Source organism: Cnephaeus nilssonii, assembly GCF_951640355.1.
Source record: "Cnephaeus nilssonii genome assembly, chromosome: 7".
In the NCBI taxonomy this organism is placed as follows: domain Eukaryota; kingdom Metazoa; phylum Chordata; class Mammalia; order Chiroptera; family Vespertilionidae; genus Cnephaeus; species Cnephaeus nilssonii.
This window is the reverse complement of record NC_137078.1, coordinates 1,798,042-1,824,570: the sequence shown is the minus strand read 5'-3', so window position 1 is coordinate 1,824,570 and position 26,529 is coordinate 1,798,042. Positions and strand designations below refer to the sequence as shown.

Here is a 26,529-nt window from a genome sequence, read left to right as displayed (position 1 = left end):
ATGGTTAATGTGCTCCTCAAGCTGATGTCACCTCCATGATTTCCACTGTAGTTGCTTTTGGTTGGTCTTATTATGTAAGAACTAATACCACGATTTTAAAGAGAAGTGGGTGGGTGGGAAGAGATCAACCAAAGAACTTGTATACATAACCCCTGGGATCAGACAATAGTGTGGTGAAGGCCTGGGGTGGGGCGGGCTTGAAGGAGTCAATGGGGTAAAAAGGGGTCATATGCACTTTCAACAATAAATATTTAATTGAAAAAATAAAGATCAAGTCAGGAAGTTTGTAGTTTTCTTATTAAATACTAGAGGCCCGATGCACGAAATCCGTGCAAGGGATTTGGCCCTCACAGCCTTGGTGGCGTGCCTCAGCCCTCACAGCCCTAGCTTGCCTGGAAGGTTCTCTGGAAGTCCGGTTTAATTAGCATATTTCACTTTTATTATTATAGATTGCTCATCTTGATGTTAAAATTGAATTGCTCTTTAAAACTAATTTAGGACTAAATTTTTAAAATTAAAAGTATAACATCATACATGCTCACTCTTGGAAAAGACTATTTGTAACTTTACAGCATCTAAATTTTCTTCAATGCCAATCTTTTCTGTAGTTACTTAAAGCAGTTACTGTATTCTTGCTGTCATAACTTACTAAGTTCTCTACTGTCATAACTTACTAAGTTCGCTTACTAAGTTCTGTAGACATGGTACAGCTTTATTCTGCACACTCATGGTCTCATAAATGATTTCTTTTCCAAGTTGGCCCACACATTTTGAGCTTTCTCATTCTAAAAGTTCCCTGGGTTATTTCTGTCAGAATTTTGCAAGGGGGTGAGTGAGGTAAGTGTAAGATTTTGAAACATGCCCATGGGCTAGTCACATGTGCAAGTCAGATATATTAGACCTCTCACAACTGTAGAGCCTGCATTCCTAGCTTGTGATGTACCTAAAAGATTTAGTATACCTCTTATATTTAACTAGAGGCCCAGTGCATGATTTAATCATGCACGTGTAGGCTGTCTGCTGGTCGGACCCGGTGTGGCCGGCAGCTCTGAAGTCCCTGGGCCCCTAGGGCGAGGCGGGGGCGTGGTCCTCCTGCGGCCAGAGCCCAGGCTGGGGTCTTGCCTTCGCCTCCCGCCCAGGAAGGCTGGGGCCGCCGCCACCTCCTCTGCCTTCCGGCTCCCTCATGAGCCCTCCCTCAGCCGGCCCGGGCTGCGCGGAAACCCGCGTCCTCTGCGGACACCGCCGCACGCTCCTTCGGCCCAACTGCTGCCAGACTCCTCCCCCGGGAGCCGCACCGCCCACCTGCCCAAGCCGCCTCGTCAGCCGGGACCTCCAAACGCCCGGCTCGCTGCCCCAGAGACCCGTCTGTGCTGCAGCACAGCCATGGCGCAGACGCTGAGCTCGCGCTGCCGCTGGCGACGCGAGCTCAGCATCCTGCCGGCCCAATCACCACCCCAGCCACCCCGAGTCCCGCCCCCTGCATCTCCCGCTGGCCCAATCGTGGGCGTAGCGGAGTGATGGTAATTTACATACTACCTTTTTATTATGTAGGATTAGCTGGCTCACTCTAGTGGGCTCGGAGGGTTTGGCCACTTGCCTGCTCTTATCATTTTGTATCGTTGCTAAGTGGCTTATGTTATCTTGGCAGACTTGAGGCAATTAGAAATTTTATTTGAAGCTGGATTTAATTATATAAATTTGACCTGGTTAAATTTGAGGAATGATTATTTTTAAACACTATTTTTGTACTTTAAAAGTAAAAAATGCATATAGTAAAGAAAATTCAAAGTGAGAAAGTCTTCCTTCCAACCCCTAGCCCTCACTCCTGTCCCTGTGTAAGCTTCCAGAGGCTTCCTGTGCATGTGAAACCACATCTATCCAAAAATGTATATCTGATATCCTACATAATAAAGAGGTAATATGCAAATTGACCATCATTCAAACACACAAGATGTCCGCCCCTTTGTGGTCAAAGATGGTCACCCCTATGTGGAAACAAGATAGCCACAACAAGATGGCCATCAAGGGAGGGCAGTTGGGAGGGACCAGGCCTGCAAGGGAGGGCAGTTGGGGGCCATCAGGCCTGCAGGGGAGGGCAGTTAGGGGCGACCAGGCTGGCAGAGGAGGGAAGTTGGGGGCTACGAGGCCTGCACGGGAGGACAGTTGGGGGGGGAACCTGGCCTGCAGGGGAGGGAAGTTAGGGGCGACCAGCTGGCAAGGGAGGGAAGTTAGGGGTGACTGGGCCAGCAGGGGAGGGCAGTTGGGGACGACCAGACCTGCAGGGGAGGACTATTAGGGGCGACCAGGCCTGCAGGGGAGGGCAGTTGGGGGTGACCATGCCGGCAGGGGAGGGCAGTTTGGGGCAATCGGGCCAGGAGGGGAGCAGTTAGTCATCGATCCGGCTGGCAGGGCAGTGGTTGGGGGGTGATCAGGCTGGCAGGCAGAAGCGGTTCCGGAAAATGAGGCAGGCAGGCAGGCGAATGGTTGGGAGCTAGCAGTCCTGGATTGTGAGAGGGATGTCTGCCTGCCCTCGAGGGGTCCCAGATTGGAGAGGGTGAGGCTGAGCTGAGGGACACCACCCCCCCCTCCACCCCTACACGAATTTCATGCACCGGGCCTCTAGTATGTTCATAAACTTTAAGAAGCTATAAATATAAGCATTTATTTTCATTTAGACTTGAACAAGGACTTTTCCTTTTACTCCTCACAAATTAGGCTCTTTCTTAGATCTCCATGTTTCTACCTCTCCCTTCGTAGCAACAAAATCCTCTGCAGAAGTGCTGAGATTGGAATGGCTTTCTGTTAAGCATTTGGAGTACTTTTTTAAAATTTCTTTATTGATTAAGTTATTACATATGTGTCCATATTCCCCCTTTAGCCTCCCAGCCCCCCACTCATACCCTTACCGCCCTGGTGTCTGTATCCATTGGTTAGGCTTATATGCATGCACACAAGTCCTTTGGTTGATTTCTCCCCCTTATCCCCACCCTCCCCTTCCTTCCCTCTAAGGTTTGATGGTCTGATCAATGTTTCTCTGTCTCTGGACCTATTTTTGTTCATCAGTTTAAGTTGTTCATTATATTACATAAATGAGTGAGATCATATGATATTTATCTTTCTCTGACTGGCTGATTTCACTTAGCATAATGTGCTCCAGTTCCATCCATGCTGTTGCAAATGGTAAAAATTCCTTATTTTTTACCTCAGCATAGTATTCCATTGTGTAGATGTACCACAGTTGTTGTTTTTTTATCCACTCATCTGCTGATGGGCACTTGGGCTCTTTCCATATCCTAGCTATGGTGAATTGTGCCACTGTGAACATAAGGGTGAATATATCCTTTCTGATTGGTATTCCTACTTTCTTGGGATATATTCATAGAAGTGGGATTACTGGGTCAAATAGGAGTTCCATTTTTAGTTTTTTGAGGAAACTCCATACTGTTCTCCACAGTGGCTGCACCAGTCTGCATTCCCACCAGCAGTGCACGAGGGTTTCTTTTTCTCCGCATCCTCACCAGCACTGGTTTGTTGATTTGTTGATGATAGCCATTCTGACAGGTGTGAGATGGTACCTCATTGTTGTTTTGATTTGCATCTCTCAGATAATGAGTGACATTGAGCATGTTTTCATATGTCTCTTAGCCTTCCTTCTGTCTTCTTTCCAAAGTATTTAGGTCCATTGCCCATTTTTTGATTGGGTTCTTTATCTTCCTTTTCTTAAGTTGTATGAGCTCCCTGTAAATGTTGGAGATTAAACCCTTATTGGTGATAACATTGGCAAAAATGTTCCCCATGCAGTGGGCTTTCTTGTTGTTTTGTTGGTTGTTTCTTTTGCTGTGAAAAAGCTTTTTACTTTGATGTAGTTACATTTGTTTATTTTCTGTTTGGTCTCCATTGCCCTAGGAGTAGTATCAGTGAAGAAATTGCTTTGGCATATGTCTCAGATTTTGCTGCCTGTGGATTCCTCTAGTATTTTTATGGTTTCCCGTCTTATGTTTAAGTCCTTTATCCATTTTGAGTTTATTTTTGTATATGGTGTAAGTTGGTGGTTTTGTTTTGTTTTGTTTTGTTTTGTTTTCTTTTCTTTTTTCTTTTTCTTTTTCTTTTTCTTTTTCTTTTTCTTTTTCTTTTTCTTTTTCTTTTTCTTTTTGTGTGTGTATCTGTCCAATTTTCCCAACACCATTTATTGAAGAGACTATCTTGACTCCATTGTATGTTCATGCCTCCTTTGTCAAATATTAATTGAGCATAGTGATTTGGATCGATTTCTGGGTTCTCTATTCTATTCCATGGGTCTTTATGTCTGTTCTTGTGCCAGTACCAGGCTGTTTTGAGAACAGTGGCTTTGTAATACAGCTTGATATCTGGTATTGAGATCCCACCTACTTTGTTCTTCTTTCTCAGGATTGCTGCAGCTATTTCAGGGTCTTTTTTTTTACTCCAGATGAATTTTTGGAAAGTTCGTTCTAGGTCCGTGAAATATGCCGTTGGTATTTTAATGGGGAGTACATTGAATCTATAGATTGCTTTGGGTAGTAGGACATTTTAATGATGTTGATTCTACCAGTCCATAAGCACTGTAGGTTCTTCCATCTGTTTATATCTTTCTCTATCTCTTTTTTCAGTGTTCTGTAGTTTTCCACGTATAGGTCTTTTACATCCTTAGTTAAGTTTATTCCTAGGTTTCTTAATTTTTTTGGTGCTGTGTTAAATGGGATTGTTTTTTTAGTCTCTCTTTCTGTAAGTTCACTATTGGTGTATAGAAATGCCATAGATTTCTTGGCATTAATTTTGTATCCGGCTACATTGCTGAATTCATTTATTAACTTTATTAATGTTTTATGGAGACTTTAGGGTTTTCTATGTACAGTATCATGTCATCTGCTAATACTAACAATTTTACCTCTTTTTTAAAAATTTGGATGCCTTTTTTCCTTTTTCTTGTCTAATCACAATGGCTAGTACCTCCAGTACTATGGCAAACAGTAGTGGTGAGAGTGGGCATCTGTCTTGTTCCTGTTCTTAGTGAAAATGTTTTTAGTTTTTGTATTGAGTATGATGTTGGCTATTGGTTTGTCATATATGGCTTTTATTATGTTGAAGTATCATCCTTCTATTCCCACCTTGCTGATCGTTTTATCAAGAAAGGGTGTTGGATTTTGTCAAATGCTTTTTCTGCATCAATTCATATGACTATGTGATTTTTATCTCTCAATTTGTTTATGTGATGTATCACATTTATTGATTTGCCGAATATTGTACCATCTTTGCATACCTGGGATAAATCCTACTTGGTCATGGTGTTTGATCTTTCTGATGTACTGCTGGATCCGATTTGCTAGAATTTTGTTGAGGATTTTGGCATCTATGTTCATGAGGGATATTGGCCTGCAATTCTCTTTCATTGTGTTGTCTTGATCTGGTTTTGGTATTTGGGTGATGCTTGCTTCATAGAATGAGATTGAAAGTGTTCCTCTTGAATTTTTTGAAATAGTCTGAGGAAGATAGGTTTTAGTTCTTCCTTGAATGTTTCGTATAACTCCCCTGTGACACCATCTGATCCCGGGCTTTTGTTTGCTGGAAGCTTTTTGATGACTGCTTCAATTTCTCCCATAGTTATCAGCCTATTGAGATTTTTAGATTCTTCCTGATTGAGTTTTGGAAGGTTGTATTTTTCTAGGAATATGTCCATTTCCCCCAGGTTGTCTAGTTTGTAGGAATAGGGTTGTTCATAGTTTGTTTGTTGTTGTTTTTTAAAGAATCCATTGTATTTCTGTGGGGTCTGTTGTTATTTCGCCTCTATCATTTCTGATTTTGTTTATTTGGGTCCTCTCTCTTTGCTTCTTGGTGAGCCTGGTTATAGTTTCATCAATCTTGTTTATTCTTTCTAAGAACCAGCTTTTGGTTTCATTGATGTTTTTTATTGTTTTGTGGTGTGGTGTTTTTTGTTTGTTTGTTTGTTTTTTGTCTCTGTGTCATTTATTTGTGCTCTGATCTTTATTATTTCCTTCCTTCTGCTCACTCTGGGCTTTTCTTTTTGCTCTTTCTAATTTTTTAAGTTGTAGAGTTAGAAGATTTACTACCATATTTTTCTTGTTTTTTTAGTTAGACCTGTAGCGCTATAAACTTCCCTCTCAGGACTGCTTTCATTGTGTCCCTTAGGTTTTTGATTTTTTTTTTATTGTCATTAGTTTCCAGGATGTTTTTAATTTCTTCTTTGATCTTTTTGGTAACCCAATCATTGTTTAATAGCATGCTATTCAGCTTCCAAGTGTTTGGATTGTTTTTATTGTAGTTTATTTCTAATATATGCCATTGTGGTCTGAGAAGATGCTTGATATGATTTCAATCTTCTTGAATTGTGGCAAAATTTGCTTATGACCCAATATATGGTCTATTTTTAAAAAAATATCTCATGTGCACTTGAGAAGAACGTATATTCCATGGCTTTGTGGTGAAATGTTCTGAAGATGTCAATTAAGTCCAACTGCTCTAGTGAGTTATTTAGGATTGCTGTTTCTTTGCTGATTTTTTTGTCTAGAGAATGTATCCAGTGATGTCAGTGGTGTATTAAAGTCTCCTACTATGATTGTGTTGTTGTTGATCTCTCCCTTGATATCTTCCAGGAGATTTTTTTAAAAATGTATTTGGATGCTCCTGCAATGGGTGCATATATGTTTACCAGGGTTATATCCTCTTGTTGTATTGATCCTTTTAGTATTATGAAGTGGCCTTCCTTGTCTTTTGTCATGGCCTTCACTTTGAGGTTTATTTTGTCAGATATAAGTATTGCTACCCCAGCTTTTTTTAATTTCCATTTGCCTGAAATATATTTTTCATCCCTTCATTTTCAGCCTGTGTGAGTCCCTCGTTCTGAGCTGAGACTCTTTTTTTCCCCATTTTTTATTAAGGTATTACATGTGTACATATCTTCCTATTGCCCAGCCCACCCCACTCCCATACATGCCCTCACCCCCCAGTGTATTGTGTCCATTGGTTATGCTTATATGCATGCATACAAGTCCTTCGGTTGATCTCTTATCTTCCCCACCTCTCCCTAACATTCCCTCTGTAATTTGCCCATCTGTTTGATGCTTTACTGCCTCTGTATCTATTTTTTTATTCATCAGTTTATAATGATTTATAATGATTTATAAAATCATTTATAATGATTTATAATGATTTATTATCCACAAATGAGTGAGATCATGTGGTATTTTTCTTTCATTGACTGGCTATTTCACTTAGCATAATGCTCTCCAGTTCCATCCAGGTTGCTGCAAATAGTAAGAATTCCTTCTTTTTTATGGCAACATAGTATTCCATTATGTAGATGTACCATAGTTTTCTGATCCATTCACTTGCTGATGGGCACCTATGCAGTTTCCAAATCTTACCTATTGTAAATTGTGCTGCTATGAACATAGGGGTGCATATATCCTTTCTGATTGGTGTTTCTAGTTTCTTAGGATATATTCCTAAGAGTGGGATTACTGGGTCAAATGGGAGTTCCATTTTCAGTTCTTTGAGGAAACTCCATACTGTTCTCCACAGTGGCTGCACCAGTCTGCATTCTGAGGTGGGACTTTTTTTTTTTTTAAATTTATAAGCTTATTTATTTATTTATTTTTCCTTTTTTTAAATTTAATAAATCTTTATTGTTCAGATTATTACAATAGTTTCTCCTTTCCCCCCGCCATAGTTCCCCTCCACCCGGTTCCAACCCCACCCTCTGCCCTTACCTCCCCCTCACTGTCCTCATCCATAAGTATACAATTTTTGACCAGTTTGTTCCTGCACCCCCATTCCCTTTCCCCATGAGAATTATCAGTCCACTCCCTTTCTATGCCCCTGATTCTATTATATTCACCAGTTCATTCTGTTCCTCAGATTTTTAATTCACTTGATTTTTAGGATCACTTATTGATAGATATGTATTTGTTGTTCATAATTTTTATCTTTACTTTTTTTTCTTCCTCTTCTTAAAAAATACATTTCAGCATTTCATATAATTCTGGTTTGGTGGTGATGAACTCCTTTAGCTTTTTCTTATCTGTGAAGCTCTTTATCTGACCTTCAATTCTGAATGATAACTTTGCTGGGTAGAGTAATGTTGGTTGTAGGTTCTTGCTATTCATCACTTTGAATATTTCTTGCCACTCCCTTCTGGCCTGCATAGTTTCTGTTGAGAAATCAGCTGACAATCGTATGGGTGCTCCCTTGTAGGTAACTAACTGTTTTTCTCTTGCTGCTTTCAAGATTCTCTCTTTGTCTTTTGCTTTGGCATTTTAATTATGATGTGTCTTGGTGTGGTCCTCTTTGGATTCCTCTTGTTTGGGGTTCTGTGCACTTCCTGGACTTGTAAGTCTATTTCTTTCACCAGGTGGGGGAAGATTTCAGTCATTATTTCTTCAAATAGGTTTTCAGTATCTTGCTCTCTCTCTTTTTTGGCACCCCCATAATTCTGATGTTGGTACACTTGAAGTTGTCCCAGAGGCTTCTTACACTGTCTTCAACTTTTTGGATTCTTTTTTCTTTTTTCTTTGCAGGCTTAGTGTTTTTTGCTTCTTTGTATTTCAAATCTTTGACTTGATTCTTGTGGTACTCTAGTCTGCTGTTGGGTCTCTGTATAATATTTTTTTATTTCAGTCAGTGTATGTTTAATTTCTAGTTGGTCCTTTTTCATATCCTCGAGGGTCTCATTAAATTTATCGGCCTTTTCTAGGAAATTCTTGAAAAACCTTATAACCGTGGTTTTAATTCTATATCTAGTCATTTATTTTCCTCCATTTCTTTCGTTTGTGATCTGTTACTTTGTCTCTGCATTTTCGCTGCTTCCGTGAGTTGGTAGTGTAGCTTGTGTGCTAGGTTTCCTATATGGTCCAGTGGGTCAGCCTCCCCAGTCATCTGAGGTGGACACTCTTGATTCACCCCTTTGTGGTCTGTGTGTACAGCCTTGTAGTTAAGTCTTGATTGTTGTTGGTATCACTGGAAGGAATTGACCTCCAGGCCAATTGGTTATGTGTATCAGCTGTGTTTACGCCGGGAGACCTATGTTGGAGACAGCCTTATAGGACCAGTCTTGCAAAATTTCAAAAGCCTCTGTGCTCAGCTTGGATGGGGCAGTGTCTCAGGGCTGAGCAGACAGTCTTGGCTTCCCATCAGCCCTGCCCTTGCGCACGGGCCTCCAGACCTCTGCCTTCCACGGCTCCCCTGAGTTTCCGCCTGACAGTCCAGATTCCCCCAGGCTTGCCCAGAACTGGGGTTCAGTGCAGTCGGAATTGGGATTCAGTGTAGTCAGGAGCTTCCGACACCCTTCCGCTGGGGAGAGCTAGCTACAACCTCAGCAGTCAGTCTTCTCTCTCTCTTTTTTTTTTTCAAATTTTTTATTAAGGTATTATATGTGTACATATCTTACCATTGCCCCCCCCACACCCCACTCCCATATATGCCCCCACCCCCCAGAGTTTTGCATCCATTGGTTATGCTTATATGCATGCATACAAGTCCTTTGATTGATCTCTTATCTCCCCCACCTCTCCCTAACCTTCCCCTTGTAATTTGACAGTCTGTTTGATGCTTTACTGTCTCTGTATCTATCTTTTTGTTCAAGTTTATAATGTTCTTTATTATCCATAAATGAGTGAGATCATGTGGTATTTTTCTTTCATTGACTGACTTATTTCACTTAACATAATGTTCTCCAATTCCTCCCAGGTTGCTGCAAATGATGAGAATTCCTTCTTTTTTATGGCAGCATAGTATTCCATTGTGTAGATGTACCACAGTTTTCTGATCCAGTCATCTGCTGACGGGCACCTAGGCTGTTTCCAAATCTTAGCTATGGTGAATTGTGCTGCTATGAACATAGGGGTGCATATATCCTTTCTAATTGGTGTTTCTAGTTTCTTCGGATATATTCCCAGGAGTGGGATTACTGGGTCAAATGGGAGTTCCATTTTCAGTTTTTTGAGGAAACTCCATACTGTTCTCCACAGTGGCTGCACCAGTCTGCATTCCCACCAGCAGTGCACGAGGGTTCCTTTTTCTCCGCATCCTCTCCAACACTTGTCATTTGTTGATTTGTTGATGATAGCCATTCTGACAGGTGTGAGATGGTACCGCATTGTTGTTTTGATTTGCATCTCTCGGATAATTAGTGACGTTGAGCATGTTTTCATGTGTCTCTTGGCCTTCCTTCTGTCTTCTTTTGAAAAGATTCTATTTAGGTCTGTTGCCCATTTTTTTATTGGATCATTTATCTTTCTTTTATTAAGTTTTATAAGCTGCCTGTAGATGTTGGAGATTAAACCTTTATCAGTGATGCCATTTGCAAATATGTTCTCCCATGCAGTGGGCTTTCTTGTTGTTTTGTTGATGGTTTCTTTTGCTGTGAAAAAGCTTTTTATTTTTATGTAGTCCCATTTGTTAATTTTCTCTTTAGCTTCCATTGCCCTAGGAGCAGTATCAGTGAAGAAGTTCTTTTGGCATATGTCTGACATTTTGCTGCCTGTGGATTGCTCTAGTATTTTTATGGTTTCCCGTCTTATGTTTAAGTCCTGTATCCATTTTGAGTTTATTTTTGTGTATGGCGTAAGTTGGTGATCAAGCTTCATTTTTTTGCATGTATCTGCCCAATTTTCCCAACACCATTTATTGAAGAGACTGTCTTTATTCCATTGTATGTTCATGCCTCCTTTGTCAAATATTAATTGAGCATAGTGGTTTGGGTCAATATCTGGATTCTCTATTCTGTTCCATTGATCTATATGTCTGTTCTTGTGCCAGTACCAGGCTGTTTTGAGAACAGTGGCTTTGTAATACAGCTTGATGTCTGGTATTGAGATCCCTCCTACTTTATTCTTCTTTCTCAGGATTTGTGTGGCTATTCGGGGTCTTTTTTTATTCCAGATGAATTTTTGGAGAGTTCTTTCAAGGTCTGTGAAATATGCCGTTGGTATTTTAATGGGGAGTGCATTGAATATATAGATTGCTTTGGGTAGTATGGACATTTTAATGATGTTGATTCTACCAATCCATGAACATGGTATGTTCTTCCATCTCTTTACGTCTTCCTCTATCTCTTTTTTCAGTGTCCTGTAGTTTTCCGTGTATATGTCTTTTACCTCCTTAGTTAAGTTTATTCCTAGGTATCTTAATTTTTTTGGTGCGATGGTAAATGGGATTGCCTTTTTAGTCTCTCTGTCTGTAAGTTCACTATTGGTGTATAGAAATTCCATAGATTTCTTGGCGTTAATTTTGTATCCTGCTACATTGCCGAATTCATTTATTAAGTCTATTAGTTTTTTGACGGAGTCTTTCGGATTTTTTATGTACAATATCATGTCATCTGCAAATAAAGACAGCTTTACTTGTTCTTTTCCAATTTGGATGCCTTTTATTTCTTCTTCTTGTCTAATTGCAATGGCTAATACTTCCAGTACTATGTCAAACAGGAGTGGTGAGAGTGGGCATCCCTGTCTTGTTCCTGTTCATAGGGGAAATGTTTTTAGTTTTTGCCCATTGAGTATGATGTTTGCTGTGGGTTTATCATATATAGCTTTTATTATGTTTGGGTATGATCCTTCTATTCCCGCCTTGTTGAGAGTTTTTATCAAGAAAGGGTGTTGGATTTTGTCAAATGCTTTTTCTGTATCAATTGATATGACCATGTGATTTTTTATCTCTCAATTTGTTTATGTGATGTATCACGTTTATTGATTTGCGGATATTGTACCATCCTTGCATTCCTGGGATAAATCCTACTTGGTCATGGTGTATGATCTTTCTGATGTACTGCTGGATCCGATTTGCTAGAATTTTGTTGAGGATTTTGGCATCTATGTTCATGAGGGATATTGGTCTGTAATTCTCTTTCATTGTGTTGTCTTTATCTGGTTTTGGTATTAGGGTGATGCTGGCTTCATAGAAGGAGCTTGGAAGTGTTCCTTCCACTTGAATTTTTTGGAATAGTCTGAGGAGGATAGGTTTTAGTTCTTCCTTGAATGTTTGGTAAAACTCTCCTGTGAAGCCATCAGGCCCCGGGCTTTTGTTTGCCGGAAGCTTTTTGATGACTGCTTCAATTTAGTCCATAGTTATTGGCCTATTGAGTTGTTTAGATTCTTCTTAATTGATTTTTGGAAGGTTATATTTTTCTAGGAATATGTCCATTTCCTCCAGGTTGTCCAGTTTTTTGGAATAGAGTTGTTCGTAGTATTTTGTAACAATCCTTTGTATCTCAGCGGGGTCTGTTGTTATTTCACCTTTCATTTCTGATTTTGTTTATTTGGGTCCTCTCTCTTTGCTTCTTGGTGAGCCTGGCTAGAGGTCCATCAATCTTGTTTATCCTTTCAAAGAACCAGCTCTTGGTTTTGTTGATCTTATGTATTGTTTCTTTGGTCTCTATGTCATTTATCCCCGGTCTAATCTTTGTTATTTCCTTCCTTCTGGTTACACTGGGCTTTTCTTGCTGCTCTTTTTCTAGCTCTTTGAGTTGTAGGGTTAAGTAATTTATTACCATTGTTTCTTGTTTTTTGCAATAGGCTTGTAGAGCTATGAACTTCCTCTCAAGACTGCTTTCGCTGTGTCCCATAGATTTTGGATTGTTGTGTTTTCATTGTCATTTGTTGCCATGATGTTTTTTATTTCTTCCTTGATCTCTCTGGTGACCCAGTCCTTGTTTAATAGCATGCTGTTTAGTCTCCATGTGTTTGATTTCTTTGGATTGTATTTATTGTAGTTGATTTCCAGTTTTATGCCACTGTGATCTGAGAAGATGCTTGATATAATTTCTATCTTCTTGAATTTGAAGAGACTTTGCCTGTGACCCAGCATATGGTCTATCTTTGAAAATGACCCATGTGCACTTGAGAAGAATGTATATTCTGTGGCTTTGGGGTGAAATGTTCTGAAGATGTCAATTAATTCCATCTGGTCTAGTGAGTCATTTAGGATTGCTGTTTCTTTGCTGATTTTTTGTTTAGAGGATTTGTCCAGTGGTGATAGTGGGGTATTAAAGTCTCCTACTATGATTGTATTGCTATTAATCTCTCCCTTGATATCCTCCAGGAGTTTTTTTTATGTATTTGGGTGCTCCTATATTGGGAGCGTATATGTTTACCAGAATTATTTCTTCTTGTTGGATTTCTCCCTTTAGTATTATGAAGTGGCCTTCCTTATCTCTTGTTATGGCATTTACTTTGAGGTCTATTTTGTCAGATATACGTATTGCTACCCCAGCTTTTTTTTCATTTCCATTTGCCTGAAAGATATTTTTTCATCCCTTCACTTTCAATCTGTGTGAGTCTCTTGTTCTGAGGTGGGTCTCTTGTAGACAGCATATATATGGGTCGTGTTTTTTTATCCATTCAGCTACTCGATGTCTTTTGATTGGAGCATTTAGTCCGTTTACATTTAAAGTTATTACTGAAAGGTATTTGTTTGTAGTCATATCTATTTTTGTGTCTGTATTCCTTCTTACCTGTTTATTTCTTCTTTTTACAGTATTCCCTTTAGCAATTCTTGCATTGCTGGTTTGGTGGTGATAAACTCCCTGAGGCTTTTTTTGTCTGCAAAGCTCCTGATTTCCCCTTCAATTTTGATTGATAGTCTTGCTGGATATAGTATTCTTGGATTCAGTCCTTTGCTTTGCAACACTTTGTATACCTCCTTCCATTCACTTCTAGCTTGTTGTGTTTCTGTTGAGTAATCATTTGACAATCTGATGGGTGTTCCTTTGTAGGTAACTCTCTGTCTCTCTCTTGCTGCCTTTAGGATTCTCTCTTTATCATTTATATTTGCCATTGAAATTATGACATGTCTTGGTGTGGGTCTTTTTGAGTTGATCCTGCTTGGGACTCTCTGTACTTGCGTAACTGTTATCTTTCCCATATCCGGGAAGTTTTCTGTCATTATTTCTTCGAATAGATTTTCTAATCCCTGCTGCTCTTCTTGTCCTTCTGGCAGCCCTATTATACGCATGTTACTTCGTTTCATGTTGTCCCGAAGCTCCCTTAGGCTTTCCTCCTGCTTTTTAATTTTTTTCTCCAATTACTGTTCAGATTGAGCTTGTTTCTGTGCCTGATCTTCTAACTCACTAATTCGGTCCTCTGCTTCTTGTAGTCTACTGTTGAAACTTTCCATGGTGTTTTTGATTGTAGCTATATCACTTTTCATTTCTTCCTGATTCTTGCATAAGTTGTTGATTTTCTCATCCATCCGATGTATAAATTCCATGACCATTACTCTGAACTCCTTTTCGGTCATGTTGCAAGCTTCAGTTTCACTAATTTCCTTTCTTGGCGACTCCACATTTTTTTTCCTCTGTGAGTTATTTCGTTTCCCCATTCTGGCTATTACCAGAAAGCTCAAGCTTCCGTTTGCGTGGACCTGGGCCGTGTGCTGTGGGGACTTCGCTCCACCCGAGTTTCACTGAAGTGCTCTGACACTAGGACGCGTGGCTGCCTTTGGTTGATGGGAACCAGACTTGCCCAGGATCAGTGTCCCCAGTGTTCCGTGTGGTCTCGTGTGTACATTTAGAATCAGGGGCCCTGTCTGCACCACACTGTTGGTATGTGCCGAAAATGAGATCCTTAGCATGTGCCAGGAGTCAGAGTTTCCCTGTGTCTGCACCAGGACTCGAGTGTCAAAGTCTCTGTTGCCTTGTGCGGTTTCTCGTTGAGAATCAGGGTCCCTGTGTGTGCACGCACCAACAATTGGGGTCGCTGGCTCTTAGTGTGAATGCGCTGTGAGTCAGGGATCCCAGGCAGCTGTGTCTGGCGTGCCAAATTCCCTGAAGTGGAGCTGCATCCTGTGTGTGCTCTCTCTATTGAGCCAATCCGGCTAGAGCGCACATTCTTAAAATCCTGAAGGTGAGCTGGCTCAGTGCACTCTCCCAGAGTCCCGGAAGTGGGGCAGAGTCCGTCCTGCGCGCCAAATTCCCCAAAGGGAAGCCCCTCTGTGCACGCTCTAAGAATCCCCGAAGGGGGAGCTGTGACCCGCGAGCCAAATTCCCCCAAATTCCCCGAAGGGGAGCCCTCTGTGCGCACTGACAGATTTCCCCGACGGGGAGCTGCTTCTGTCCCGCGCGCGCGCCAAATTCCCTAAGGGGGAGCGCGTCCCTGCGCAAAGCTCAGCAGCTTGGGCGAGGGGCGGGTCTATCAGTTACTATGGCGCTTTCCGCGCACCTGTGGGCGCTCAGCAGCTTGGGGGAGGGGCGGGTCTATCAGTTACTATGGCACCATCTGCGCGCCTGCGAGGAGGGGGATAGGCTCTTTGACTCACGGAAATCTGCGGGGAAGTCTGGATTCTTGTTGTTTGTTGGTCTGAAGCTGTGATAGCAGTTCTCTGTCCCCAGTGGCTGCAGGGTCCTGGTTTGTGTCAGAAGCCAGGATCCGAGTCTCAGGCAGCTCTGTTTCTCAAGATCAGCAGTCAGTCTTCTCTGCGTGAACTTGCACACGCGCACCTCCAGAACCCTGCCCACCACGTTTTCCTCGAGTGTCCGAGTCTCTGTGTGCCTTTCTCTCTACCTGACAGTCCAGACTCCCCCCGTATGAGCCTGGGTCCACGGGGTTTCACCCAGAACTGGGGTTCAGTTCAGTCAGAACTGGGGTTCAGTGCATTCGGGGGCTTCCTTCCCTCTTCCGCCAGAGAATTCCAGCCAAGCACTCAGCCACCCTTCCTCTCTGTGTGCGTGTCTCCGTACCTCAGTCCTTTGCAGCTCCTCTGATTCTTCGTGTGCTTTCCTCTTTCCTTTTAGTTGTAGAATTTCCACTCAGCCATCTTTCCTGTGGTTCTGGATGATGTCCGTTCTGTCTTTTAGTTGTAGTTTTGAAATTGTTGTGCGAGGCAGCAGTTTAGGTGTTTACCTATGCCGCCATCTTGGTTTGAGGTGGGACTCTTATTGACAGCATATATATGTGTCATGTTTTTTTATCCATTCAGCCACTCGATGTCTTTTGATTGGAGCATTTAGTCCATTTACGTTTAAAGTTAATATTGATAGGTACTTGTTTGTAGACATTCTTATTTTTTGTGCCTGTGTTCCTTCTTCACTTTTTATTTCTTCTTTTTACACCAGTCCCTTTAGCATTTCTTGCATTGTTGGCATGGTAGTGATAAACACCCTTAGCGTCTTTTTGTCTGTGAAGTTCCTTATTTCCCCTTCAATTTTGAATGATAGCCTTGCTGGATAGAGTATTCTTGGATTCAGTCCCTTGCTTTGCATCACTTTGTAAATTTCCTTCCATTCTTTTCTGGCCTGATGTGTTTCTGTTGAAAAATCATTTGATAATCTAATGGGACATCCTTTGTATGTAACTTTCTGTTTCTCTCTTGCAGCCTTTAAGATTCTTTGTCCTGAACATTTGCCATCATAATTATGATGTGTCTTGATGTGGGTTTTTTGAGGGTTCATCTTTTTTGGGACTCTGTGCTTTTGTGACCTTTTTTCTTCCCCCCATCAAGGAAGTTTTATATTATTTCTTCAAATAGGTTTTCTAACCCTTGTTCCTCTTCCTGTTGTTCTGGCTCCCCTATTATTCGTATGTTGCTTCATTTCATGTTGTCCCAAAACTCCTGTAGGCTCTCCTTTCTTTTAATTTTTTTCTCCAATTGTAGTTCAGCTTGGGTGTGTTTTGCTTCCCTGTCTTCTAATTCACTAATTTGGTCCTTCACTTCTATTCCAGTGATTGGCAACCTGCGGCTCACGAGCCACATATGGCTCTTTGGCCCTTGAGTTTTTAGCAAAGTCCAGCTTAGGAGTACCCTAATTAAGTTAATAACAATGTACCTACCTATATAGTTTAAGTTTAAAAAATTTGGCTCTCAAAAGAAATTTCAATCGTTTTACTGTTGATATTTGACTCTGTTGACGAATGAGTTTGCTGTTCCTCGTCTATTGTTGAAACGTTCCATAGTGTTTTTTTATTGCAGCTATATCACTCTTCATTTCTTCTTGATTCTTACATAAGTTGTTGATTTTTTCTTCTATCTGGTTTATGAAATGTATGACCCTTATTCTGAATTCTTTTTCTGACATATCGCATGGCTCTGTTTCACTCAGCTGCTTTTCTGGTGATTCCTCCTTTTCTTTACTTTGGGGTTTCTTTGTCTACCCATTTTTTTTTTTTATCTCACTGATGGATCTAGATGTGGAGTCATGCAATGGCTGCTCCTTGTGTGGAAGTGGCTCCTTGGGCTGCAGTTGCTACTTGGGCAGTTGCAGCAGCGGCTGCTCCTCAGTTGGCAGTGGCTCCTCTGGTGGGTGCTGTTCGCAACAGTGGTGGCTCCTCTAGCTGGTGGGGGGAGGCTGCTCACACAGCTGCTACTCCTTGGACAGGGGTGGGCTGATCACGAGGCTGCTACTCCTCAGATGGGGGCAGGCTGCATGTGATTGCTTTTCCTCGGATGGGGATGGGGTGCTCGCATGACTGCTGCTCCTTGGACAGAGGCAGGTTGCTTAGAGGGTTACTGCTCCTCATACAGGGGTGGGCTGCTTGCGTGGCTGCTGCTCCTCAGACAGGGTCGGGCTGCTCACCCGGCTGCTGCTCATTAGACGAGTGCTGTCTATGTGTGGCTGCTGCTCATCAGACTGGGTGGGCTCCTCTTGTGCCTGCTGTTCCTTGGACTAGGGTGGGCTGCTCGGGCTGGCTGCTGCTTCTCGAATGGGAGCAGGCTGCTCGCGGAGCTGCTGTTCCTTGGACAGGGGTGGGCTGCTCACCCAGTTGCTGCTCCTCGGATGGGGGCAGGCTGCTTGTGTGGCTGCTGCTCTTTGGACGGGGGTGGGCTGCTTGCACAGCTGTTGTTTCTCGGACTTGAGCGGGCTGCTTGTGGAGCTGCTGCTCCTTAGACGGGGGCAGGCTGCTCACACAGCTGCTGCTCCTTGGATGGGGGCTGGTTGTCGGCACAGCTGATGCTACACAGCATGTCCGATGGGGCGGGCTGCATGGGGTGCTACTCCTCAGTCATGGGCGGGCTGCTCATGCAGCTGCTGCTCCTTGGACGGAGCCAGGCTGCTCGCGTGTTTGCTGCTCCTCGGACAGGGGAGCGGGCCGCTCACACAGCTGCTTCTCCTTGGACAGGGGCAGGCCACGTGAGGCTGCTGCTCTTCAGCCTTGGGCGGGCTGCTTGGAGGGCTGCTGTTCCTTGGTGCTCTTGTGGTCACACTGCTCTGGGGAACAGCTGGAGTTTTGATGTCTTAAAAGTGCTAACCCATCTCAAAAGGAGTAGTTTGTGGCTCATATATTTGTTTTCCTTTTATTGCCTGGTCATTAATATTTAATATTTTGTTTTCCTGATCATTTTAATAAAAAACAGTATACATTCCACAGATTTCAATGGGACAGATGCTTCAAGATTTTGGAAAATTTCTTGGGATGTTCCTTCTTGTTTTGTTTTCATTCACAATTGGATTGACACAACTGTATGATAAAGGCTATACTCCAAAAGAGCAGAAGGACTGTGTGGGCATCTTTTGTGAGCAGCAGAGCAACGACACCTTCCATTCGTGAGTGTCTTTTACAATTTTTAGTAGATATATTTCTCTTTCTAACATGCTGTGTAGGAATTACAGAAATAGAACTTCAAATCTTTAAGAAATTCCTCTTTAATAATAAATACTTATTTTTAGTGTATCACTTGATAGTTATCTTTACATATAGAACCTTAGATAATTAGTAGGCCCAGATTATTCCATTGGCTCCTCCCCCTTTCTGGCTGTGTGAGTGGAGGAGCTTTTGGCACTTCATGCACTGCTGGCTGGGGCAGGGCAGCTCTCCATGGGTTGTATGTATTATAAGACGTTCAGCAACTCTGCTTCTCACTCACTGTTACAACCAAAACAGTTTCTCACATTTTTTGCTTGTTAGGAGTTATTGAAATGGACAATTATTAGAACTTTATCACAATTTTTTCTCTGATTTACTGTTATCATAATACATACGTACTTTAATTATGCTCATTAAGAAATTGAACAACCAGTTGTGAGGCAGATAAAATATTGCCCCCTCATTCCTTAATAAAATAATGGAGAAGAGGTTTGGAATTGCATATTTATTGTGTTTTATGTACCAACTCTTCTTCAGTTACTTTCATGTCATCTTATTTAGGGAATGAGATTAAATGAATAATAAATGTTCATCCAACCCTTCTGCATACCAAACACTGTTCTAAGTGCTGAGTGAGTAGAGTGTTGATGAGCAGGACCACCTCATGGAGCTTATTAGTATATTCTTATGAGGTGATACAGACAATAAGAAATAAAATATACAATGTATTACACAGTGATAATGGCTAATGAGACAAAGCTTGGGCCGGGGGAAGTATGTGTGAGGGTACAGTTTTAGTTAGGATATTAGGGAAGGCCCACAGAGATGACATTCAGATAAATATGTAAAGCTGGTGAAAGATCAAGCAGCGAAGGAGGGGTCTGGAGGAAGTGCATCATCAGAGAGAGGGAATGGTAAAAGCAAATGCCCTGAGTTGGAAGTATGGCTGCAAATTCAAGGAAAAGTCAGGAGGCCGGTGGCTGGGGGGAGGGGGGGAAATCCGAGTGAGGGCTGTAGATGAGGTCAGAAAGATAATGGGATCATGTAGGACCTTGTTGGCCCTTGTAAGGATTTTGGGGTATTGAGATAGCCATTGATATTTTTGAGCAGAGGAGTGACAAAATTTGATTAGGCATTAACAGGATCATAGACATTGGTATGTTAAAAATGGACAGAAAGGCAATAAGAGATTAAAGAGGAATAATTTCTCTTCCTTTTGAGTCTACTTCTTTGTTTAAAGTAAGGCATATCTTTACTGTTGGGTTCACCTCATTTATTTTATAAAGTGTTATTCTTGGATTATCAGTGTTTTCTTTACATAATGTTGATATAAATGAATTCTTCATTTTTGCTAATTATTTAATTTTCTTTTAAACAAAAATGTAATCGTCTTTACAGGTTCTTTGGCACTTGCTTTGCTTTGTTCTGGTATATTTTCTCCTTAGCACATGTGGCAATCTTTGTCACAAGATTCAGCTACGGAGAAGAATTGCAGTCCTTTGTGGGAGCTGTCATTGTGGGCACGTACAACGTGGTGGTTGTGATTGTGCTCACCAAGCTGCTGGTGGCAATGCTGCACAAGAGCTTCCAGTTGATAGCAGTAAGTGTCTATTCTTATAAAAACTCTATATTCTCTATATCCCAATGTATGCAGCAGATAAGGCAACCAAATGTAAGAATTAAGAATTACTAGCATTTTAAAATTAGATTTTTAATGCAAGTAATGTATAATAACAGCAAATCATGAATCACATTTTTACCTACAAGATGTAGAAACATGGACAGTTTAAAACAATATCTTTTTCTCTGCCACTCCCCGTGTGCATGTTCATATCCTATACAGCTTTTTCATTTGCCTTTTATAGAATCACGAAGACAAAGAATGGAAGTTTGCCCGCGCAAAGTTGTGGCTTAGTTACTTTGATGACAAATGTACATTACCCCCACCTTTCAACATCATTCCTTCACCAAAAACCATCTGCTACATGATTAGTAGCCTCAGTAAATGGATTTGCTCTCATACATCAAAAGGCAGGGTTAAACGGCAAAACAGTCTAAAGGTAAGAGACTAGAATTGCAACATAGAAGTTTTAATAATTCGTAACCTCAGATGTTTCCCCAGGCATAAATATGCAGGCTTCTTAAGGCCTGGGACTGTCTTGATTTTTTTTACTCCTGTATCCCTAATGCACAGCATAGATAAAACATAAAGTAAGGATTCAATAAGTATTTTTGAGAATGAGAGATAGAACTGGTATTTTTTCATGAAATCTCATCTCAGTTTTAAAACATGGAGAAAATATTCATTATCCCTATTCTGTGAGTGTAGATACTGATAGTCAGCTCATATTTTTTCTGGTTCTTCTTGAAAGTTATTCAATACGTGAATAATTTAATACATGTTGCTATAAATCAGAAGTTGGCAATTTTTTTCTGTAAAGGGCCAGATAGTAAATAATTTAGACTTTACAAGCTGAGACAAAATGAAAGATTTATGTGAGTACTAATAGAATAAGAAAGAACATAAATTTCCAATAAATTGTTATTGATGAAATGAAAATCCTATCTAATAATAGACAAATATGCAAATTGACCATACCTCCGACACACCCACAAGCCACGCCCATGAGCCACACCCACCATCCAATCAGAGAAAGTATGCAAATTAACCCAAACCAAGATGGCCACAGAGAGCAAGGTTTCCTAGGTAACAGAGGAAGCCAAGCTTTCTGCCAGCCGTTGCAGGCCTAAGCCTCCACTCAAGCTACAAAGTTTCAATTATAGAAGGTAAACAAATTCAAACAAATGGCGGCAGAATGGAGCTTGAGAGAGCAGGCCAGGGTTGCCGCCGGCAACAGGAGAAGCAAAGCTTTCTGCACACCCTGGCCGGGCCCACCCACTTAAGGCAACAAAGTTTCAATTATAACCCCAACACAAATGGCTGCGGGCCTTGGCTCTGCTCCAGGCTACAAAGTTTCAATTGTAGAAGGAAAATAAATTCCAGATACCAGGGCCTCCGCTTGCGTTGCCAGGGGTCGTGGCCCACCTGCAAACCACCACAGGCCCCTCGCTCAGGCCGCCCCACACCCCAAGGGAACCCCACCCTGATCAGGGACACCCTTCAGGGCAAACCAGCTGGCCCCCACCCCTGTACCAGGCCTCTATCCTATCTAATAAAAGAGTACTATGCAGATTGATCATCACTGCAACACACAATATAGCTGCCCCCATGTGGTCAAAGATCCTGCCCCCATGTGGACACAAGATGGCCACCACAAGATGGCCAGCAGGAGAGGGCAGTTGGGAGGCACCCGGCCTGCAAGGGAGGGCAGTTGAGAAGGACCAGGCCTGCAAGGGAGGGCAGTTGGAGGTGATCAACCCTGTAGGAGAGGGCAGTTAGGGGTGACCAGGCCGGCAGAGGAGGGAAGTTGGGGGCAAACAGGCTGGCAGCAGAGTGGTTAGGGGGTGATCAGGCTGGCAGGCAGAAGTGGTTAGGGGCAATCAGGAAGGCAGGCAGGCAAGCAGTTGGGAGCCAGCAGTCCTGGATTGTGAGAGGGATGTCCGACTGACCGTTTAGGCCCGATCCCAGGGATCGGGCCTAAACGGGCAGTCGGACATCCCTTGAGGGGTCCCAGATTGGAGAGGGTACAGGCTGGGCTGAGGGACAACCCCCCTCTGTGCACGAATTTCGTGCACCGGGCCTCTAGTGTAACTATAATTGAGTAGTAATTTTTGTAATACAGATCTATTAATGAAAAGAATGGAATTCCATTTGGGGGAGGATAACATTTTGTTTAATTGAGGTTCAGAACTACTGTTCCCAGCCTTGCCGGATAGCTCTGTTGGTTAGAGTATCATCCTGATACACCAAGGTTGCAGGTTCCATCCCCAGTCAAGCACATACAAGACGCAACCAGTGAATGCATCGATAAGTGGAACAAGTTGATCTCTCTCTCTTTCTCTATTTGTATCTTTCTCTCTCCCTCCCCTTCTTCTCTCTCTAAAAAAAAAAAAAAAAAATCAACCTAGTAACAAATGTTCATCTGTAAAACCATTCTTAGCCGACAAGCCATTAAAACCAGGAAGTGGGTCAATTTGACCTGTGTAAGGGTAATAATTTGGTAATTCCTTCTATAAACTGAGGACTCCTACAACTATGCTAATTCTTCCTATAAACTGAGGACTCCTATGACTATTTTTGAATCAAAATAAGCACACAGGTGAATGAATAAAACAAATATGCAGGCTACATTTGTTTTAAACAAGTGTTAAATGTTATTTTATAACAGAGTGGCAAAAGTATAGTCTAATAAAGCATTAGAAGATTTCTGTTTGTATCTGTGAATATTTTTCAAAAATCCACTTCTTTTAAATATTGTTTATGCCCATTGTTAATATCATATTATTGCTTGTTTTGAAGGAATGGAGAAATTTGAAACAAAAGAGAGATGAAAACTACCAAAAAGTGATGTGCTGCTTGGTACATCGTTACTTGACTTCCATGAGACAGAAGATGCAAAGCACAGATCAGGCAACTGTAGAAAATCTAAATGAACTGCGCCAAGATCTGTCAAAATTCCGAAATGAGATAAGGGATTTACTTGGCTTTCGGACTTCTAAATATGCTATGTTTTATCCAAGGAACTAATCATTTTCTAAATCATGTAGAGAATAATTTTCAATAATCTGAAAGGTTGTTTGCATAACTTGCAATTAAATCATAAGATATATGTTGAAATACAGAGTTATGTAAAAGCATTGTTTAAAATATTTATAGCATAACTATGTTATATAAAATATGTAAATAGAGTAAGCTTTTTAAAACTTTTGTTGGTTGCTTTTTGCGGAAGCAAAACAGATTTAGTAGACAGGTTTTGTGAGCATGCTGCTTGGTTTTCTTATTTGAACAATGCTCTAAATTTTTTTTCTTTTTATGTTAAAGAAGGGCAGTTATAATTATAAACATTGCCAGAAAATTCGCTAAATGAAGACCAGTAAATGTCTCCCGTGGAATAACTTGAAGTATTGAAGTCATGGTTTATAAAATGTGTTTTAGGACTTTACATATAATATAGTATTTATTGTTTGGGATTATAGTTTAATCTAAAATGGTAATCTGTTTTTATTTTATTATAATCCTAAGTAACAAAGAAACAACCTTAATGAATATTTGAATCTATTTATGTCTATAAATTTAAATTCACTTCAGTTTTGTTATTGTAATATATTTACTTTTACATGGTTGTAATTACTCTATTTTTAATTTTGCTTTTTTTTATTTAATAGTATTTTATATATAGACTAGAGGCCCAATGCACGAAATTCGTGCAAGGGCCTTGGCCCCGGCCACTGCCGGCACCGCCAGCTGGGGGCCTCTGCCACCTCTGCCGCGGCCCCCCGCTGTGGCTGTGTCCAGAAGGAAGGATGTCTGGTCTAATTAGCATAGTATGCTTTCATTAGTATAGATTCCCATTTATTGATATAAGTCTACCTGTTAAATTTTATAGAATCATGTCATTTTTGAAATATACAGTTAGTAGACTTGTTTTTTGTGGCTGTAGAGTACTTGTTTATGTTTACAGGTTTGCCCAGGTACTTATATAAGATTAGACATTTGGTGGTTTTTAACCTTTTTCTTGTTATAATAGTGCCATAATATTTTTCAGGTTGGCGTGAATGTTCATAGCTATAAAGTAAGGTCTTAGAAGATATTTCTGTACCACGTGTGGTCACAGGCTGTTTTATTTTTTTAAACATTGGAAAACCCTGCAGGGATCTGTTCTATTTGAACTAAGGTTCTTGGGCTTTTCTCCCAAAGTATTTTCCACAGAATTAACATAGCTTCTATAAAAGTGACTTCATGTTGATTTGTGGATCATTCTTGCTGCTTATGATGAAAAGCATTGATTTTTTAAAATTAGAAAATAAAATATATATTAAAATTTATTTCCTATGTTCATGCAAAGGATGTAGTTACAAATTTTTCATAGGCTTATATATTCTTGCAAAATTTCCAGTTAAGAGGTTATTAGGTCTATAATTGACTTCTTAACTGAATGTCATGTGGTCTTAAGGCCACTTGGTACAGGTCGTCTTGGAAGCACCACTGATCCAGGGATCATTGTCTGAATATAATACTATTGTGTTTTCGCTTGCTTTTCACTTTTTGCTTTTTAATTTCCAAATTGTAAGTGTTCCCTCTTTGGGGCCAATTCTTATAAAAATGTTTAATGTAAAGTTATATATTTTGTCTATAATAGGATTATGCACTTCCCAATTGGGACTTCACATCAGGATTTTTAGTCATTCTAAAAAAATACCTAATTATTAAATAAAAATATTTATGGAGTGCCTACAGTGTGCATGGATTACTTGTGTGGTATATTTTGAATAATATTATATTGTCAGAAGAAAAATGAATAAAACAACATTGGATTGTAAATGGACAGAGTCTGTCCATTGTATTAATGAAAAATTTTTTTACTCTTTATACTTTTTTTGAGATAGAATTCCCATCATCAAATTCACTCTTTTAAAGTATACAACTCAATGTTTTGTTTTGTTTTTAAGTTGTGGTAAGAAATTCCTAAAATGCAAAACATCAACCTTAGACCTCTACACCTTTCTACCTTCAGTGGTAATTACATATAACTTTTTTTTAATTTCTTTATTGATTAAGGTATCACATATTTGTCCTCATCCCCCCATTCCCATCCCACACCCCTCCCCACACATGCCCCCACCCCCCTGTTGACCCCAACCGCTGGTTAGGCTCATATGCTTGCACACAAGTCCTTTGGTTGATCTCTCCCCTTTACCCCCACCCTCCCCTACCCTCCCTCTGAGGCCCGACAGTCTGATCCATGCCTCCTTGTTTCTGGGTCTGTTCTTGTTCATCAGTCTATGTTGTTCATTATTTCCCCTAGATGAGTGAGATCATGTGCTATTAGAAATACACTTATAAGAAGCGAAAATGAGACAAGCAATAATGGTTATGGTGACAGGAAATGAATCAGTCTGTAGTGAGTTTCTTTCTGGGCCAACAGTTCTTTTGAGACCCAATTACAATGTCCAACAGTTCCTTATGTGTACATGTCAGCACTGACATTACAGTTCTGGATGGTGGACAAATGGTGGTAATGCAGGTCCGACTCTCTCTGGTTTGGTCCTGGGCAACCTGCAGTGATGCACAGCTGCTAACTGCTAGTATGGGAAGACCACATCAGCGTCTTCCATCTCTGGACTGCTTCTCTTCTGTCTTCATGGCTGGAGTAGTCCTGTCAATTCCTCTCTGTTGCTGGAATCCACATGGTCTCAGAGTAGTTTTCTGAAAATATACAAACATATTCTCGACCAAAAGTTAATAAAGGAATATTATCTATAAATTTGACTTGGGATCCTATTTCATTTTTTGCCCAAATGATTTTCCTCTGGCTTGTTTTGACACCTTGTGTGTTTTTCATGGGTGTCTTGTTTTTAGCCTTACAACTAATTTTCTAAAGTATTAATTTTCTAGATGTAATTTACTTACAGGTTATATTTCCTTACATGATATTCTTCTACTATACCCTCCTTTTTTGATTTAAATGTTAGGAGGCTTTTGAAAATTTTATAATGTAGTCTTGGTGGCTTTTACATTTTAATTTTTTGCACTATAATATTACTGTTTTAGGTTCATTATATGGTGCACAATTTTATCATGAGATGAAGTACCAATAAAAATTTTAGTTAACACTTTAGGAACACCTTTTTGTCCAGTACAATTAATTTTTCTAGAATATTCGCTTGTTTCAACTAGCCAATTTAAATTTGCCTGAAAACTTGACTACTATTTCACTGTCAATTTATTACTCTAACAACAATCTTATTTTACCCTGTAAATATTAGTGGAAAGGATTATTTGCCTTCTTGAGTAGGTCATGAGCATTCCTGGTGGTAGGCTGGATTTAGATATCAAAAACCCACTTCCCCCCACCATGGG

At 40.8% G+C, this 26,529-nt stretch overlaps 1 protein-coding gene across 16 annotated transcripts in view; it reads left to right on the top strand.

The window, feature by feature from the left end:
- The window catches only part of TRPC1 (transient receptor potential cation channel subfamily C member 1), a 165,179-nt gene extending 140,283 nt beyond the window's left edge, over nt 1-24,896 (top strand). For 15 of the 16 annotated variants that reach the window (XM_079777910.1, XM_079777903.1, XM_079777908.1 and 12 more), the window contains 4 exons: nt 18,333-18,508; nt 19,947-20,148; nt 20,414-20,608; nt 22,969-24,896. In XM_079777910.1, coding sequence (XP_079634036.1) covers nt 18,333-18,508; nt 19,947-20,148; nt 20,414-20,608; nt 22,969-23,196 — 801 coding nt within the window. In that variant the 3' untranslated portion in view covers nt 23,197-24,896. Of the gene's footprint in view, nt 1-18,332; nt 18,509-19,946; nt 20,149-20,413; nt 20,609-22,968 lie in introns of those variants that run through there. The other variant, XM_079777905.1, reaches the window with a different exon arrangement.
- The last annotated feature ends 1,633 nt before the right edge of the window (nt 24,897-26,529 follow it).